The 15165-nt window shown below is 45.4% G+C and overlaps 1 protein-coding gene across 1 annotated transcript; it reads right to left on the bottom strand.

Moving 5' to 3' along the window:
* Positions 1–303: 303 nt before the first annotated feature.
* On the bottom strand, positions 304–14235 carry ADRM1 (ADRM1 26S proteasome ubiquitin receptor). The gene is made up of 10 exons (XM_054980362.1): positions 14129–14235; positions 6277–6487; positions 5802–5918; positions 5515–5638; positions 5158–5244; positions 3481–3562; positions 2286–2506; positions 1617–1774; positions 923–1025; positions 304–529 (listed from the first exon to the last, which is right to left on the bottom strand). Exons 2-10 carry the CDS (start codon positions 6484–6486, stop codon positions 423–425), a joined length of 1209 nt encoding a protein of 402 aa, XP_054836337.1. The 5' UTR covers position 6487; positions 14129–14235; the 3' UTR covers positions 304–422.
* Between the last annotated feature and the right edge of the window lie 930 nt (positions 14236–15165).

Below are 15165 nucleotides of genomic sequence, written 5' to 3'. Positions count from 1 at the left end.
ATCCAAATAAAAATTTATGGTCTATACTTTGTACAAACTGTTTGGGGAAGTGCTTTTATGCAGTGCACAGGAAAAGGAACATGAGTTCAGTTAATTGATTTGTTTGAGCTTGCAACGAAGCTCTATTGTGCTAGATGAGCTAGATATAAACTGTGAGGCATTCCAGAAGAGGCATTCTAGTTACTGAAAATTATTAACTTTAGAAAAACAGATGAAAGACTTAACAGCACAGTCTAGAAGTTTCTTACTAAGGCTATAAAATACCCATTTAGGAGGAAGAAAAACCAAATAGAAAATAGACACTTTTTTGGCAGAGAGATCCTTTACTAGTAGATTTAATACATCAAGTTAGCTAGTGATCCTACTTCTTGTACTTTAAGTTAACGTCTAGGAGTACCCCTGAGACAGAGACAGCAAGAAGCCTAATCTAAACTCATGTCTTCCTCTTCATCCTTCTTGTCCTTCGAGTCGCCATCATTTTGGTCAGATTTGACATTGTTCTGCATTGCTTTGGCAAAGGCTTCTACATCTAGAAACAAGACAAAACACCCTGCATCAGAGCAGCTGGCAAAAGCCAGGACCAGATTTCTAAAAGCAAAAGCCCACACAGACTCCAACGGCAAAAAGAGTTTAGTAACGGGAAGGAGTAACCAGCATTGTGCATTTGGAACCAGTGAGATGATGAAACCGATGGACTCCTCTGAGATGAAGGCTTGCTAGGACTGTCCCGATGCGCTTAAAATGGGCACCTGCTTTGCAGAATGGGGCTTTATTCCCAAACCACCCACATAAATGTGATCACTTGTTGTTCAAAGCAAGCTTTCTTCCAGCAAACTACCCTTTTAGTTCTATTTCCCTGCTTCAGGGCCCCGTTTCCAAGGTAGCTTACAAAGGAGCTCCAGCTCTGTTGTCAAAAACTTACCACCTTTGTTTGCTGCATCGACTGCTTCGGTTGGTAAGCCAAATTGACTCATGAGGGGTCCCAGCTGCCCAGAAGCCAAGGCAGCACTGAACATGCTCAGCGCCTATGGGAAGATCAGCCAGGTCAGACTCTAACTCTCCAGGTTCAGGAGACACCACACGGTAAATCTGGCCCAAGCAAACAAGTAGCTTTTTGGCAGGACCACTCCTGCCCCCCATGCTCCAAAATCAATACACAGCCTGGAACACTCAGTGCCAACTCGCACTAGAGAACTGTGTGTAACTGGCTAACTGCTACCAAATTCTGAAGAAATTCAGTTGGTTATTTAAGGGGGGGGGGCCTTGTCGACGTAGAGCGAGCACCACTGGATCTGCCCTGCAAAGACTGGGTTGTAAATAACCACTCAAACAGCCTGTAGCAAGAATCGCATCCAGGCAGCAAAGCTTGCTAAAGCTAGAAGGAAACTGCTTTGCTTAACACTGGAAGCCTGAGGAGAGATCAGGAAATCCATGAGATTGATGTGGCTGGGCAGGCGGGCAAGCTAGTCAGTAAAATGCAAGGATTTGGGGCATGTTTGTTTGGGCTAACTACAGAAATGCACCTGGAGACTTCCCGCTGTCCACAACTGGGTCCATACTATTTAGCGCAGATGTCTGCCACCAAGTTCCATTTTCACGAGAGGCAGAACTTTTACCTGCTGGAACTGGGGGGAGGTCAGCGTGTTCTGGATCTCCTCTGCTGTCTGTGGCAGAGATTCTCCTGAAGGAAGGTAAGGCAGCAAGCGTTCTTGAACTTCAGTATTTGCCAGAATTGGCGCCATTATCTCAGGGGTTAGCACACTTGACAGGTCAACTGAGGAAGAAGGCAACAAGATGCTCTTGTCAGGCAGGGGCAACAAGCATTAATACAACTGCCACAGGCAAAACTTTGCCAGTTTTAGTTGTAATTCAGGAAGCATTAGGAGTTCTCAAACAGCCAAAATTCTAACTGTCCAGTTCTAAGGAAATGTACTTCCCAGTTAATACTCAAGTTTTGAAGCAAGAATCTCTCAAATTCAAGAAGACAAAGGTTTCAGATTCTGAGACACACACACGATGCCGCAAACAAAACTCTGCCAAACACCTGACAGCTTCACTCACACATACCCAACGAACAGAACTGACTTTCTCCTCCAGCACAGAGAGCACATTGTTAGCGCTGCTCCAATAGGAGAGAAACTGGAACGCTACAGGCACTGAAAAATTAACCCAGGCAGCAAAACAAAAACACACAGCCCTGATCACTCAAGGCAGGGCTCTTTCTGGAATCCCGTCCCCCTGTTCAGCCAGACCCCAAGCCCCCCCCCCCCCATGACCCGGCTGACCTCCTGCTCCAGCGGGTACATTCATAGTTGCTAAGATGTTCTGGAGGTCACTCAGTTGAATGGGCTGGGTCGGGCTGGTGGCTGTGCTGGTTCCATTCCCTGAGCTTGGGGCAGGACTGGGACTGGTAGCCGAGACAGCTGCAGGAGCGGTAGGAGCTGGTGTTACCCGCGTGGATGAAGTACTGGAAGATGGTGTCACAGCGGCTGACTGGCTGCGAGAGCTGGAAGGTGACCAATGTCATTAGTGGCCAGGCGACGTACTCCTCTCCCTTCCTTCGACCGATTTGGTTCTTGCTGTGGCTTAAAGACTTCAGCAGAAAACCCTCCAGAGAACCAACAGCCAGCCAAGCAATAGGTCCCCCTCCCTCTGAAATCCTGAGCCCAAGCATTGTATTTTTACATAAAGGAGGAAGCTGCTCCTTCAGTTTGAAATCACAACCTTAAAAAAAATGAAATTTAAAAAATAGTAGTAGGTTTCCTGGAGAAATAAATGATCCAAAATGCATACATCATTAAGTGCATGGTTCCACTTAAAAAATAACAAATGGGGCTTTGATGCATTTACACAAGCACTTGGCAACTAGCAGGACGGAAGATTCCCTTGAAATGAGAAGCACCTTACAAGGACTTCTCAGGCAAGAGAAGGAAAACCACACTGCAGCCAAATCAGGTTTGCACTGAACCTTGAACAGGCAAAACCTCCAACAATGATTCAAAATTTAGTCGACCTCTGTTACAGTTTCAAGAGTAGAAGGTGCTGGACTCTTCAATGTCTCATGAGTCTATTGCAGTGTGCTTCGTACTGGAATAAACTGAAAGGCTCTGGACTAAATACTGGAATAAACTGAAACGCTCTCTGACCATTCAAAAGTCCTATCTAAGCATTCTTCAGGCTGCTGAGGTTCTGGCACATGGGGAAGCCACCATCAGAACCAGCCCTAAGCAGAGGCGAACAACTACATAGCCAAAGTCAACTGAGCCTCAATGGGGCTAACAATTAATTTGTTAAGGATCTGCACACCGTTGTGACTTGTTAACAACTTCAGCGCTGCTGTAGAAAGAACCTGCAGGGAGGCGGGAAACTAACAGCCCCATGGGAACGAACACAACACAGACAGGAGTCCAGGTACTAGTAGCATTTTTGAAGCACGGAAGTACTGAATTATTTTTGAAGGCAAGCAAAGGGATCCCTTACCTTGAGGAAGAGCTGCTAGTTGGGGGGCCTCCACTTCCCAGCAAACTAGCCAGACCAGGACCTGTCAGAGCACCAAGCCCACCTTCCACAAAAGGGAGACATATCTGTTTAGATGCTGTGACTTTAGAACACATTCTCTGCCAGAGAAACGAAGGACTAGAGAAAGCAAGCAAGTCGTCTTACGTGAACAAAAGTACAATCTTATACTTTTATCATTTTTCCCAAAAAATTATTTTATGCCAAAGAACATGGCCAAAGACAGAGGACTTGTTTTGGGGCTTTCTGCAGCTTCTTACCGAGCAATTATCTACCCAAACCTAATGGCAAGGAAAAGATAGGCAAGGGACCTCGTTTCTCCTTTCTGCCACCAAGCTGGCCTTCCACTGTCTCAGGCAGTGTTCTTCTGCCTACTGTATGCACATTCAGAAGACGGCTTTCCCCAAGACAACATCCAGACCACCCATTTGCAGAGAATGCACAGAAATTACAGCGATTAAGTTGCTGTTTCCGCACAGCACGGGATACTGTCCATCTTCTCTGCATCTACAGAGAATACTCTCCCCGTAACCTATTCAAGATTCTCTTCATTTTACAGCATGAGCACCAAACCGCAAATAACAGGGATTAAAAGGGCTGCATCCTCCGAGATGCTGAAAAACGCATGGCGACAGCTTCACTAGCTGCTACGGAAGCACTCCCTTCGCTTAGCAGCGGGTTGCCCACCACCCACAGGGAAAGCCTTTCCACCCCAATGTGTCTGAGTAGCCAAGAAGGAAGCCTCATTCAAAGAGTATTTTAACATCAAACAGAAAAAGAGGAAAAGATTTTAGTCGCTCTGCAGCACCCATAAAAGCCCCGTCTTAAGTACTGAACTACAGCAGTTTCCCAACCGTGCAAAAGCCTTGCCAGTGTTTGTGTGGAGGGGGAAATAAGAGAACCTAGTAATACCGCATCATTTCATACAGCTTTCAGTCTGGTTATTGTTGTTTGATTAACACATAAGCAGATTACTGGGAGAAAAGATAGGATCAAAGCCCTCTTTCAAGTATCTGAAGGGCTATCACATAGAGGATGGAAAGGAGTTGTTTTCTGTTACCCCAGAGGGTTGGAACAGAAACAACGGGTTAAAATTAAATCAAAAGATTTTTTGGCTAAACATTAGGAAGAGCTTCCTGTCAGTTTGAGTGGTTCCTCAGTGCAGTAGACTTCCTCGGGCGGTGGTGGGATCTCCTTCCTTGGAGATATTTAAGAGGCTAGACAGCCACCTGATGGCTATGATGATTCTCTGACTGAATACGAATCTACACAGATCAAGAGAGGCAGGGCATGAACAGATTATCCAGTGCTAGGCTCTTGCTACCCTTTTTTATAAGCCTGGTGTAATGCCGGTTGCCACTTTGAGGTCAGGAAGGAATTTTCCTCCAAGCCAGACTAGCCAGGGATCCTGGAGGTTTTTTAAACTTCCTTTGGGAATAGAACAGGGGACACTAGGAGGGGTGAGGTACCTGTGTATTTCCTGTATTGTGCATGGGGTTGGACTAGATGACCCTTGGGATCCCTTCCAGCTCTCTGTTTCTATGTCTATGTTTCTATTTAGCAACCACCACACCACTCAAAGAGACAGAAAGAGATTAATGCAGAAAAGCTACACGAGCATAAAAAACAAACACCCGTTACCAAGTCCTCCAAGGCCTGTTGGTCCAATCAGCTGCATGAGTTGGTTGTGGCTCATGTTTCCCAGGAGGCTTTGCAAGCCACCCTCACCTTATAATTAAAAAAAAATACAGTTATTGATCAGCTCCCTACCTAAACAACAAGCCATTTAACTTGCTCTAAGTTTTTAAAAAGGAAAGGCTCACTGCAATGCACGATACACACAGGAAAAAAAACAAGGGAGCCCTGAAGAGTCTCAACGATGCAAACCTATTAGAATCAATTATGTTGCTCAAGATGTGCCAACGTTCCCAGAACATTTTACACCCAACCAATTGATCCCCCCCAGCCCCAAAAGGAAAGCTGGGGTTAGGCCTGTACCTCCTAGGGCTGAGAGCTCGTGGCCTCCACTTCCGCTGCCCCCCAGAGCTCCAGGCATGGGAGGGTTGTTGAGATACTCATTCACCTTACGGCAGTGCTCCTCGTCTTTCTCTGTCTTGGGCTCCTGGAAAGGAAGCAAGGATTTCACCCAAGGACAGAGGAGATGCCCTCAATTCAAAAGCGCTTTGATATCTAACTTTGCGCTGTATCAGATGAGCTCTTGTGTCCCCCCCGCCCCCCCCCCCCGGCGCCAATACACTAACAGGAGACTGAGGCTGGTCACACACCTGCATCCAAAAGAAGAGTCGCTTAGATCCAGCCTTGAATTTCAGCACGTACACACGGCCCGTAGTACACTGAGGCACCCTCTTGAATTCACAGTCATCCGGAAATATAATCAAGTCCTGAAAAACAAACAATGACTAAATATGCCTCCGCCTAGCCAAAACATAAGACATTGCCGTGAACACAAGCCATAGTCTCACTTTTAACACAGGTTTCTAAGAGCTGGCTTCACACACTGCGAGATGGAGACGCACGAACAACGAATGCTTCTGCACCATGCACACACCTCGCTGTGGTGAGGCACAAATTTTGCGGGAATTTAGAAGCTGTTCATCTCACCACAAGAGCGCTGTCCATATTACCCAAAATATGGCTGATAGCACAAATCACACGCTTGCCTTTTGCCCCTCTTCATAGTGTGCCAATCATCTTTAAGCCTGTTAAGGTACAGCTTAAGAACTGATGCGTTCTACTTACATCCTCTACGTTCCCAGAAGTCCTGTCCTTCCAACAGAAGTGAATAAGAGAATCATCCGTTTGCTGGATGTATACCAGACCTTTCCTCTTGTCTGGGGTGACAGTACTGCCTTTCAAAGACATCTTTCCTGCACGGAACTCTACCAGGTACTTGCTGGACGAGCCCCGGGAGCCAGGCACCAGGCTTGGAAACAATGCACCGGAAGACATCCTGGACAGAGACAAAAAGAACAGCGAGGTTTCCTCAGGAGCTACTCTCAGACACGCAAAGTTCTATTAAGCCCAGTACCATCCTTTCAAATACATCTTCATAGATGCCAATCACTTCAAGACCGCCTGAGAGCAACTATTCGGCTGCCTAAACAGCTAGAATTCCTGAACATCCTCAGGGGCGCTTCCCTAGTTGGGGAGAATCCAGTCACAGTTATCAGCCCCAACAACTGTGCAGCCACACTCCTCGCTGCTGCTTCTCTGCAAGACCCAGAGACGCTTCCTCCCCTCGCAGCTTCACACGGCAATAACACAGCCTCCTCATTTGGTTCTCTAGCCAGGCATTAAAGGAATTAAAACCAAGCAATCCAGACTGCCTCTGTCAACAAAGCTGATGCTGAAGACGTGGGACAGATGTGGCCAGAGTCTCCAAGGTTAAAATGCTACTCAAAGGTATTTAGACAGTACCTGTAAACCGAAGAATTAGGAAACAGTTATTATGGCACACTTACTAGGGGTTTTTTGGGGGGTGGGGGATATACAGTCATGCTTCTTTCATAAAAACTGTGGTCCAATCTTTTGAGCAAAGACAAAGAACATGGGATTGCACCATTCTTTTTGTTCCTTTTTTCTTCTTTTTAAATTATATTTATCAATTACAGATTCTTATGGCGACAAATTACATAAGAACATAAGAACATAAGCAAAGCCATGTTGGATAAGGCCAGTGGCCCATCCAGTCCAACATTCTGTCACACACACTGGCTAGAAGACAACAGAGCACCACCTCCCCACAAAGAGAATACCATCTATCTCCTGTGGCTAATAGCCACTGATGGACCTCTGCTCCATATATTTGTCCAGTCCCCTCTTGAAGCTGGCAATGCTTGTAGCTGCCACCACCTCCTGTGGCAACGAATTCCATGTGTTTATCACCCTTTGTGTAAAGTAGTATTTTCTTCTATCTGTTCTAACCCGACTGCTCAATAATTTCATAGAGTGCCCACGAGTTCTTGTATTGTGAGAAAGGGAGAAAAACACATCTTTCTCTACCTTCTCTAACCCGTGCATTATCTTGTAAACCTCTATCATGTCTCCCCTCAGTCGTCTTTTCTCCAGGCTAAAGAGCCCCAAGCGCCTCAATCTTTCCTCATAGGGAAAGTGTTCCAACCCTTTAATCATTTTAGTTGCCCTTCTCTGTACTTTTTCCAGTGCTATGATATCTTTTTTAAGGTGTGGCGACCAGAACTGTACACAGTACTCCAAATGAGGCCTCACCATTGATTTATACAGAGGCATTATGATACCGGCTGATTTGTTTTCAATCCCTTTCCTAATAACCCCTAGCATAGCATTAGCTTTTTTTATGGCAGTCGCACACTGTGCTGACGTTTTTAGTGAGTTATCTATCATGACTCCAAGATCTCTCTCTTGGTCAGTCTCCGCCAGTTCAGACCCCATCAACTTGTATTTATATTTTGGATTTTTGGTTCCAATGTGCATTACTTTGCACTTGGCTACATTGAACCTCATTTGCCACATGGATGCCCACTCTTCTAGCCTCGACAGATCCCTTTGGAGTGCCTCACAATCCTCTCTGGCTTTCACCACCCTGAACAATTTCGTGTCATCTGCAAATTTAGCCACTTCACTGCTTAATCCCAATTCCAAATCATTAATAAACAAGTTAAAAAGCATTGGACCCAATACCGACCCCTGTGGCACCCCACTGCTCACCACCCTCCACTGTGAGAAGTGCCCGTTTATATATCTGTAAGGGAAGATCTTGTCTCACCAATCTGTTAGAGTTCTTTGAGGGAGTGAACAAACAAGTGGACAAGGGAGACCCGATAGATATTGTTTATCTTGACTTCCAGAAAGCTTTTGACAAAGTTCCCCATCAAAGGCTCCTAAGTAAGCTCAGTAGCTATTATCAGAAGTTTCATCCACCTCCTTGCTACAGCAATGATTCATATAGAAGCATTAATACGGACAGAAAATAGCTTCCAGATATCTTCTAAGCTGGATACGTCACCTCCTTTTTGTAACAAAGTCATCTTTATCAAAATAAATATTTCCTTAATTTTGCAAATCCACTCCCCTGTACTGGGCTGGGTCTCCTTTTTCCAGTATTTCATGAAAACTATCCTTGCTGCGGTGACTGCGCCATTCTTTTAGCAACTGCTAGAAAGCCAGGCCATACCATCTGATCATACAGAGAGCAGGAGGCAGGGGCTCCTGTCAATGGAAGTGAATGCATCACATCTATTTGTAGGAAAGAGCCAACACGCATTCACTTTACAAACGAACCGGGAATAAATGTGGGGTTCAGCTATACGGGCATTGAATGTAACATTATTCAACACATGTACAAGTGCACACTGTACACAAACAGCATGTGCTTTCAATGTAACTGCCTAGCAGCAGCTTTCAAGTAGAGCTCTCTCACATCACCTTTAACTACCGATATCAGGGGATCTTATACATGCAAAGCGGATACTCTACCATTGAACCACAGTTCCACACCAGATTTTGCTTGCCTTTCACTTTTTGAAAAAAATCTATAAACTATTTTTCCAGAATTAAGAACATTACGCAAGACACAATTAAAAAAACTTTCTCAAAAAGCCCATACCCCAATTATGTTAACATCACATGTTTCAATAAAAGCTGAGCTTAAGCCAGTTTGGTGTAGTGGTTAAGAGTGCGGGACTCTAATCTGGAGAACTGGGTTTGATTCCCCGCTCCTCCACTTGTAGCCAGCTGGGTGACCTTGGGTCAGTCACAGCTTCTCGGAGCTCTCTCAGTCCCACCCACCTCACAGGGTGATGGTTGTTGTGGGGATAATAATGACATAATTTGTAAACTGCTCTGAGTGGGTGCTAAGTTGTCCTGAAGGGCAGTATATAAATGGAATGTTGTTGTTGTTATAAGAACTAATCTAAAGCCTGGAAAAATAAAGAGCGCAGTTACTGAAAATACATTCTTTTCTCTAAGGCACCAGCACTCAGGTATAACAGTACTACCAGCCAAGTAGTTGTAGGACGTGTCTGGACCTGCCATGCTCTAAACACAGAAGCTATTTACATATTACCGATTGCAGCAATACTCACCAAAATGCAGCGCTTATAACAGCTGAAGAATGAAGAGCTCACAGAGTGCTCTCGCATCTTGCTTCCGTCCAAATGTGGAAAAGCTGCTAGGCTTTTCAGACGGTGCCCTGGCTGTTGCCATCCTGTAAATATGACTACTGATTGTTCTTGGCAAGAGCTACTGGGGCTTCAATCCAGGAGGAAAAAGAAGCCAAAGGATCCTGGGGGGGAACAGATCAGCATCCCACCAGGCAGGCTGACTCCAGAGGTAGTTTTCTAATATAGCTCCTTCAGTTTTTACTCTACTGCTACACTGAGCTCCTTCCATGCATTCTTTACCCTCCCAAAGCAAAGAATCTCCCAGATATCCTGGCTGCACCAAGCCACATTGTGCTTCTACAGAACAAGCACAACACTTTCTCATGAGAAAAACTGTATACTCCTGGATATCTTCACTGTTTGCACGGTTGGTAGTGGCTCCCACCTGGTGGAATAGCCTCCTGCCTGAGGTGGTCAGGAACACGCCCACACTTCTGTCATTCTACAGAATGTACAAAATTGTTCTGTTTGAGAAGTCTTTTTTAAAAAGAGATCACAACTGCAGCAGAACAGAACAGCGCCAGAGGTCTTCTTTCCAATGGAACAGGATGGTTCCACGGCAATGATTACTGCATGTATCACCTGCTTTCACTGCATTGTCTTATACCTTGCAACCCATTTTTTGTACACGGCCTTGCCTTAGTTTGTTGCTTGCATTGCCCCGTAATTCTGTAATCATAACCCTATTGCATTATCAGTTGTTGTTTTTTTGCGATCTGATTGCATTGTTTTTTTTTCTTTTAAATTGTTTGCACCGTTTGTATCCTGTAATTCGCCCTGAGTCTCAGCAAGAAAGGTGGGCTACAAATGAAGTAAATACATAAATATTAATTTTTCTGTCACTTCTCTACGAATATCAATGATGGAAGCTGGGGGAATAAATCTCTAAGACCATCATCAAGTGTACACTATTGATAAGTCAAATTTATACTAAGAAGCTGGCTTCCTTCAAGATCTCTTCGTTTTTCCAAGAAACAAAATTCACCTTTGTACTTCTGAAGTGTTTGAGACAGCATACTTCTAAGCAATACAGGCATTTTTAATCATCTCCAGCAACTTCAGTGGGAAACCAACACTACACAGTTGCAGTGCGTTTTAAATGCATCCAGAAAGAAACTTGAAGTGAGTCAAAGGTCGCTCTGGTGACTTAATATGCACACCCCAAGCGTGTAGACAGCAATCTCGTTTGGAAAAATCAATGCACATTGTGTTGAAAGAATGACTTAAAAAAAAAAGTTGCACCAGGCCTGCTGCCATCTCCTGAGTAATTCAAGGCTGATAATCCCGCACAACACACAATTATGGCCTATTCAGTGATGAGAAAGGTGAAGTAGAAGAGTTTTAAATTAATAAAATAAATGTTTAACTGCCTCATCCTCCGAGGCCAATTCATACAGTTTGGACCAATTCACAAATTCATAAAGTTTTGACCTACGTTATCTTCCTAATTCCTGGCCAAAAGTCATTAAGTTTCCCTTATGAACATGTCCCCTGATGCAGCACCAAGTAATCTAAGGAAGCCAGAAGTTGCAGCACCGAGTAATCTAAGGAAGCCAGAGGTTGCACAACTATCCAAGCAATTTTTTCCACAGGAATTGGACAAGCAATTCTGACCCTATTTTTCACATCAAAGAAACAAACACTGTGCCTTTAATGCTTCATTAATATGCATTTTAGATTACTGTAATTGTTACTATATTCTAATCATGTAATCAATCACTTTCCATAGCAGAGAAAGCTGCCAAATTTTCTTAGAGCAGGAAGATGGTGGATTGGATCCTAGCTGAACCTCCCTGCCTCCCCCATCTCACGGCAACCTGTGGTGCGGCCCAACACATTGCTCCTGGCGGACAGCAAACTCTTGGGGAGGGGGGGGGAGAGCAGAAACCTTGTGACAGTGGAAGTGGCTCTTGTGCAAGCGGAATAAGCCACGGGATCCAACCCAGTTTAATTATTTCCATTACAGTGACAGAATGGGGTCTGTGTCCAAGAAGCCGATGCAGGTCATATTACAGCCTTGAAGAACGGGAGTCGTCATAATATGCGTGTTTACTTTACTCAGCTACCCAGAAAACATGCACACCAATGTGACTAGCACAAAAGCATCACACCGTCCCAAACATTTGATCACAAACCTAAAAATTGCACCCCAGACCAAAACAGTAAAAAGTCTGGTAGCACCTTTAAGACTAACCAACTTTATTGTAGCATAAGCTTTCAAGAACCACAGTTCTCCTCGTCAGATGCATCTGATGAAGAGAACTGTGGTTCTCGAAAGCTTATGCTACAATAAAGTTGGTTAGTCTTAAGGGTGCTACTGGACTCTTTACTATTTTGCGAATATAAGCTAACATGGCTAACTCCTCTGGATCTCAGACCAAAATAGAAAGTTTTAGAATTTCAAAATTCCAAACAACACATTGAAGGTTTTTGCCTTCTATCTCAATCACCTATCAAAGCTTTTAAAAACAGAATGACTATTTGAGATAGACTCTCACATATATTTGCATTAAAGTAGATAGGAGAAGTTCGTTACAGTCTCTTGTTCATACACTACCGGCTTTCAGTGGGTTGGGGGAGGAGGGAGCTGACTGAAGAATTTAGGAATTAACAGCTTAATATTTGAACAAGAAAATGGGAAGCTTTTTGCCATCAGCGTCAAAATATATGAGGCATCCATTATGCTCTAGATCAGAGCAATATTTCATTACAGGGTACACAATTTGGATGGAATGATTAGAGGCACCTGATTCCTTTAACAGTGGGCAACCCACAAACACTAATAATTTAGTCAACATGGATCTGGTGAGCCATGGATTCAAATCCAGTTCAGCTACTGACCCTTAATGTGACTTTAGGCAACTCTAGCCTCAGCTTCACTTGTCTGCTCATTAAGTTTGAGAACAAGCAAAGTATGTTTATATCCCAAATTAAGCGTTTAGCTGCAAGAATTTAACTTCCATGATTTACAACTTTAGGAAATCTTACATACACGTGTGCAAGAGCGCTATACAAATTAAGGAAAAAGAGTGCTATAAAAATTATGCCTTATCACACCCCATTCTTTGCCCGGTATAACCAAATAAAAGCGAACTATTTCATCCTCACAACATGCCTGTGAGGTACAGCTGAGCAGCAAGCTTGTGCAAAGCCATCTTATGGCTTGACTTAACACACCGCTCTCTTTGAGGGGCCAAGCCCAACATTCTACCACCACACTGGCTCTCTCAGTTTTATTGTGCTTTGAGTATTTAATTCCTTCCTCGAAAAATATGGTGATGGAGGAGGCTACTAGATAAGCAGCCTGTTTCTTCATACTGAAGATACCACATGAGAACCCTCACTAGTCTGAGAATCCTCAATAGTTGTCACTTTGGGTAAGAAAATAAGAAAAACGGGAGGGACAGCAGATCACCAACAGAACAAGGTGAAAAGTAATTAGTTTGGTCTTTAGATCTAAACTGCACTATCCATTAATTAGGGGCTTCAAAGAACTAATTACAGTCTTGCCAAGATAGCAAACACTACAGCCATTTGCTACAAGGGGGCTTCAAGCAAGCCTCACACACATCTCCCATAGGAAGATAACAACACTGGTCTACTTTCTAGGACTTAAGACTGGGTCTGGGAGACACAGGTTCGAATCCCAACTCTGAATGCACTTGGGCCACTTGCAAACTCTCAGCCTAACCTACCTCACAGGGCAGTTGTAAAGATAAAAAGGAGAAAAGAACCATGTAAGGTGTTTGGGGCCCGCACTGGGAAGGATGGCAGAATATAAATGAAGCAAATACACAAAAGACGACAGTTCTGACTCTCTGGAAAATTTACATCCGAAAATCTTCTAGGACTCTACCGTGCCAATGGTCTCAATCTTGGTAAACACGGGCAAAAAGCTTTGAAAACTGGAAGTGCTACACAAACCCCAATCTCTTAGAAAAAAAATCCTGCAAGTGCAAAAAACTGGCCCAGCAAGGGGGAAGCGCCAATCCACGGAACTCCCTGCAACGAGCAGAGAACGAGTAACACCCGCCCAAGAACCTTCTCTGCTAAAGTTGCCAACCTCCAGGCGACGGCTGGACACAGAGATCCGTTCCCCGACAGGAAAATGGCAGCTTTGGCGGGTGGACTCTGTTGCATTACAGCCTCCTGAGGCCCCTCGCCAAACCCCACCCTCCCTAGGCTCCACCCCCCCCCAAATCCCCAAGAATTTCCCGACCTGTAGCTGGCAACGCCATTCTCTCCTGAGATGCATGAGGATGTTCATTTCCGGGGAGGGTTTTTGCCTTAGCTGAACATTCAGGGGGCCCATCCCCCGTTACCCCTCACCTCCTTCTCTCCCCCCACCCGGGCGAGGCCTCCCCTCCCTCTCCAGTGGCCGCCATTGCCCTCCCCGCTCCCACCCACCCCCTCCTCCTCACTCACGCCCAGGCCCGCCCGCCTCCATTCACCTGCCGCCTCAGCCCCTCGCAGCCCGCCGCCGTCCAGTCCGTCCCGTCACAGCGAACGCTGCCCGCTTCCGACTCCCTGAGAGGACCCCTTCTCCTCGCACCGGAAACCCGCCCTTCTTCCCCAGCGCCCTCTCCCTCCCCGCGCTCTCATTGGTCGCAAGCCCTGCCGCTCAAAAGCAGCCCTCCCCAGGATGCCCCGCGCGCTTCCTCGAGCCGTTTCCGCCCCGCAGTGATCCTGCTGCGTCATGTCGGCCGCGGACAGGACGGAGGTACGACCTCTAGCGGCCGATGGGGGAACTGCGGGTGGATGGAAACTACCGTGACCCCGTCCCACCAGGACGGTTGCCAACCTCCAGGCGATGACTGGAGATCTCCTGGAACTACAGCTGTTCTCCAGGCCATAAAGAACAGTTCCCCTGGAGAAAACTGGTGCTTAGGAAGGTGGAATCTATGGCATTATGCCCTACTAAGGTCCCTCCCCTCCCCAAACTCCTCATTCAGGCTCCATACCCAAAATCTCCAGGAATTTCCCAACTTGGAGCTGGCAACCCTAGTTGCAGTCTTATGCCTGAGAAATAGCTGGAGGATATAATGCCATAGAATCCACCTTCCAATGCCATAGAATCCACTCATTTTCTCTTTTGGCTGAAGATGAGTTATAATTCCAGAACATCTTCAGTCCCTACCTGGAGGCTGGCAATCCTATTGTCTCGTTTCCCACAGGTATCCCTAGAAAGCCTAGGACCCAGGCAGCTGGTGTATGGAGGCTCCATTTAAAAACCAAAACTTTCTGAGCAACCCGGAAATCTCCATAAGGGCTTAAAGCATAACCGGTTAATAAAAAACACTGCCAGTGGGAGTGAACAATCTCCTGATTCTAGGCTTGCCAGCTCTGGGTTGGGAAATTCCTGGAGATTTCAGGGAAGGGCAAAATACACACTATTTTCTCATTAGTATTTTTCTCATGTACTAAATTTAATATTAGAGGTCCGGCTGTGGGTATTGGACTTGGACAACAGTTCCATTGCTTTGGTGTC

This window comes from Eublepharis macularius, chromosome 5 (assembly GCF_028583425.1).
Source record: "Eublepharis macularius isolate TG4126 chromosome 5, MPM_Emac_v1.0, whole genome shotgun sequence".
NCBI classification, from domain to species: domain Eukaryota; kingdom Metazoa; phylum Chordata; class Lepidosauria; order Squamata; family Eublepharidae; genus Eublepharis; species Eublepharis macularius.
Note: the sequence above shows the minus strand (reverse complement) of the source record. Positions and strands in the feature narration are given on the sequence as shown.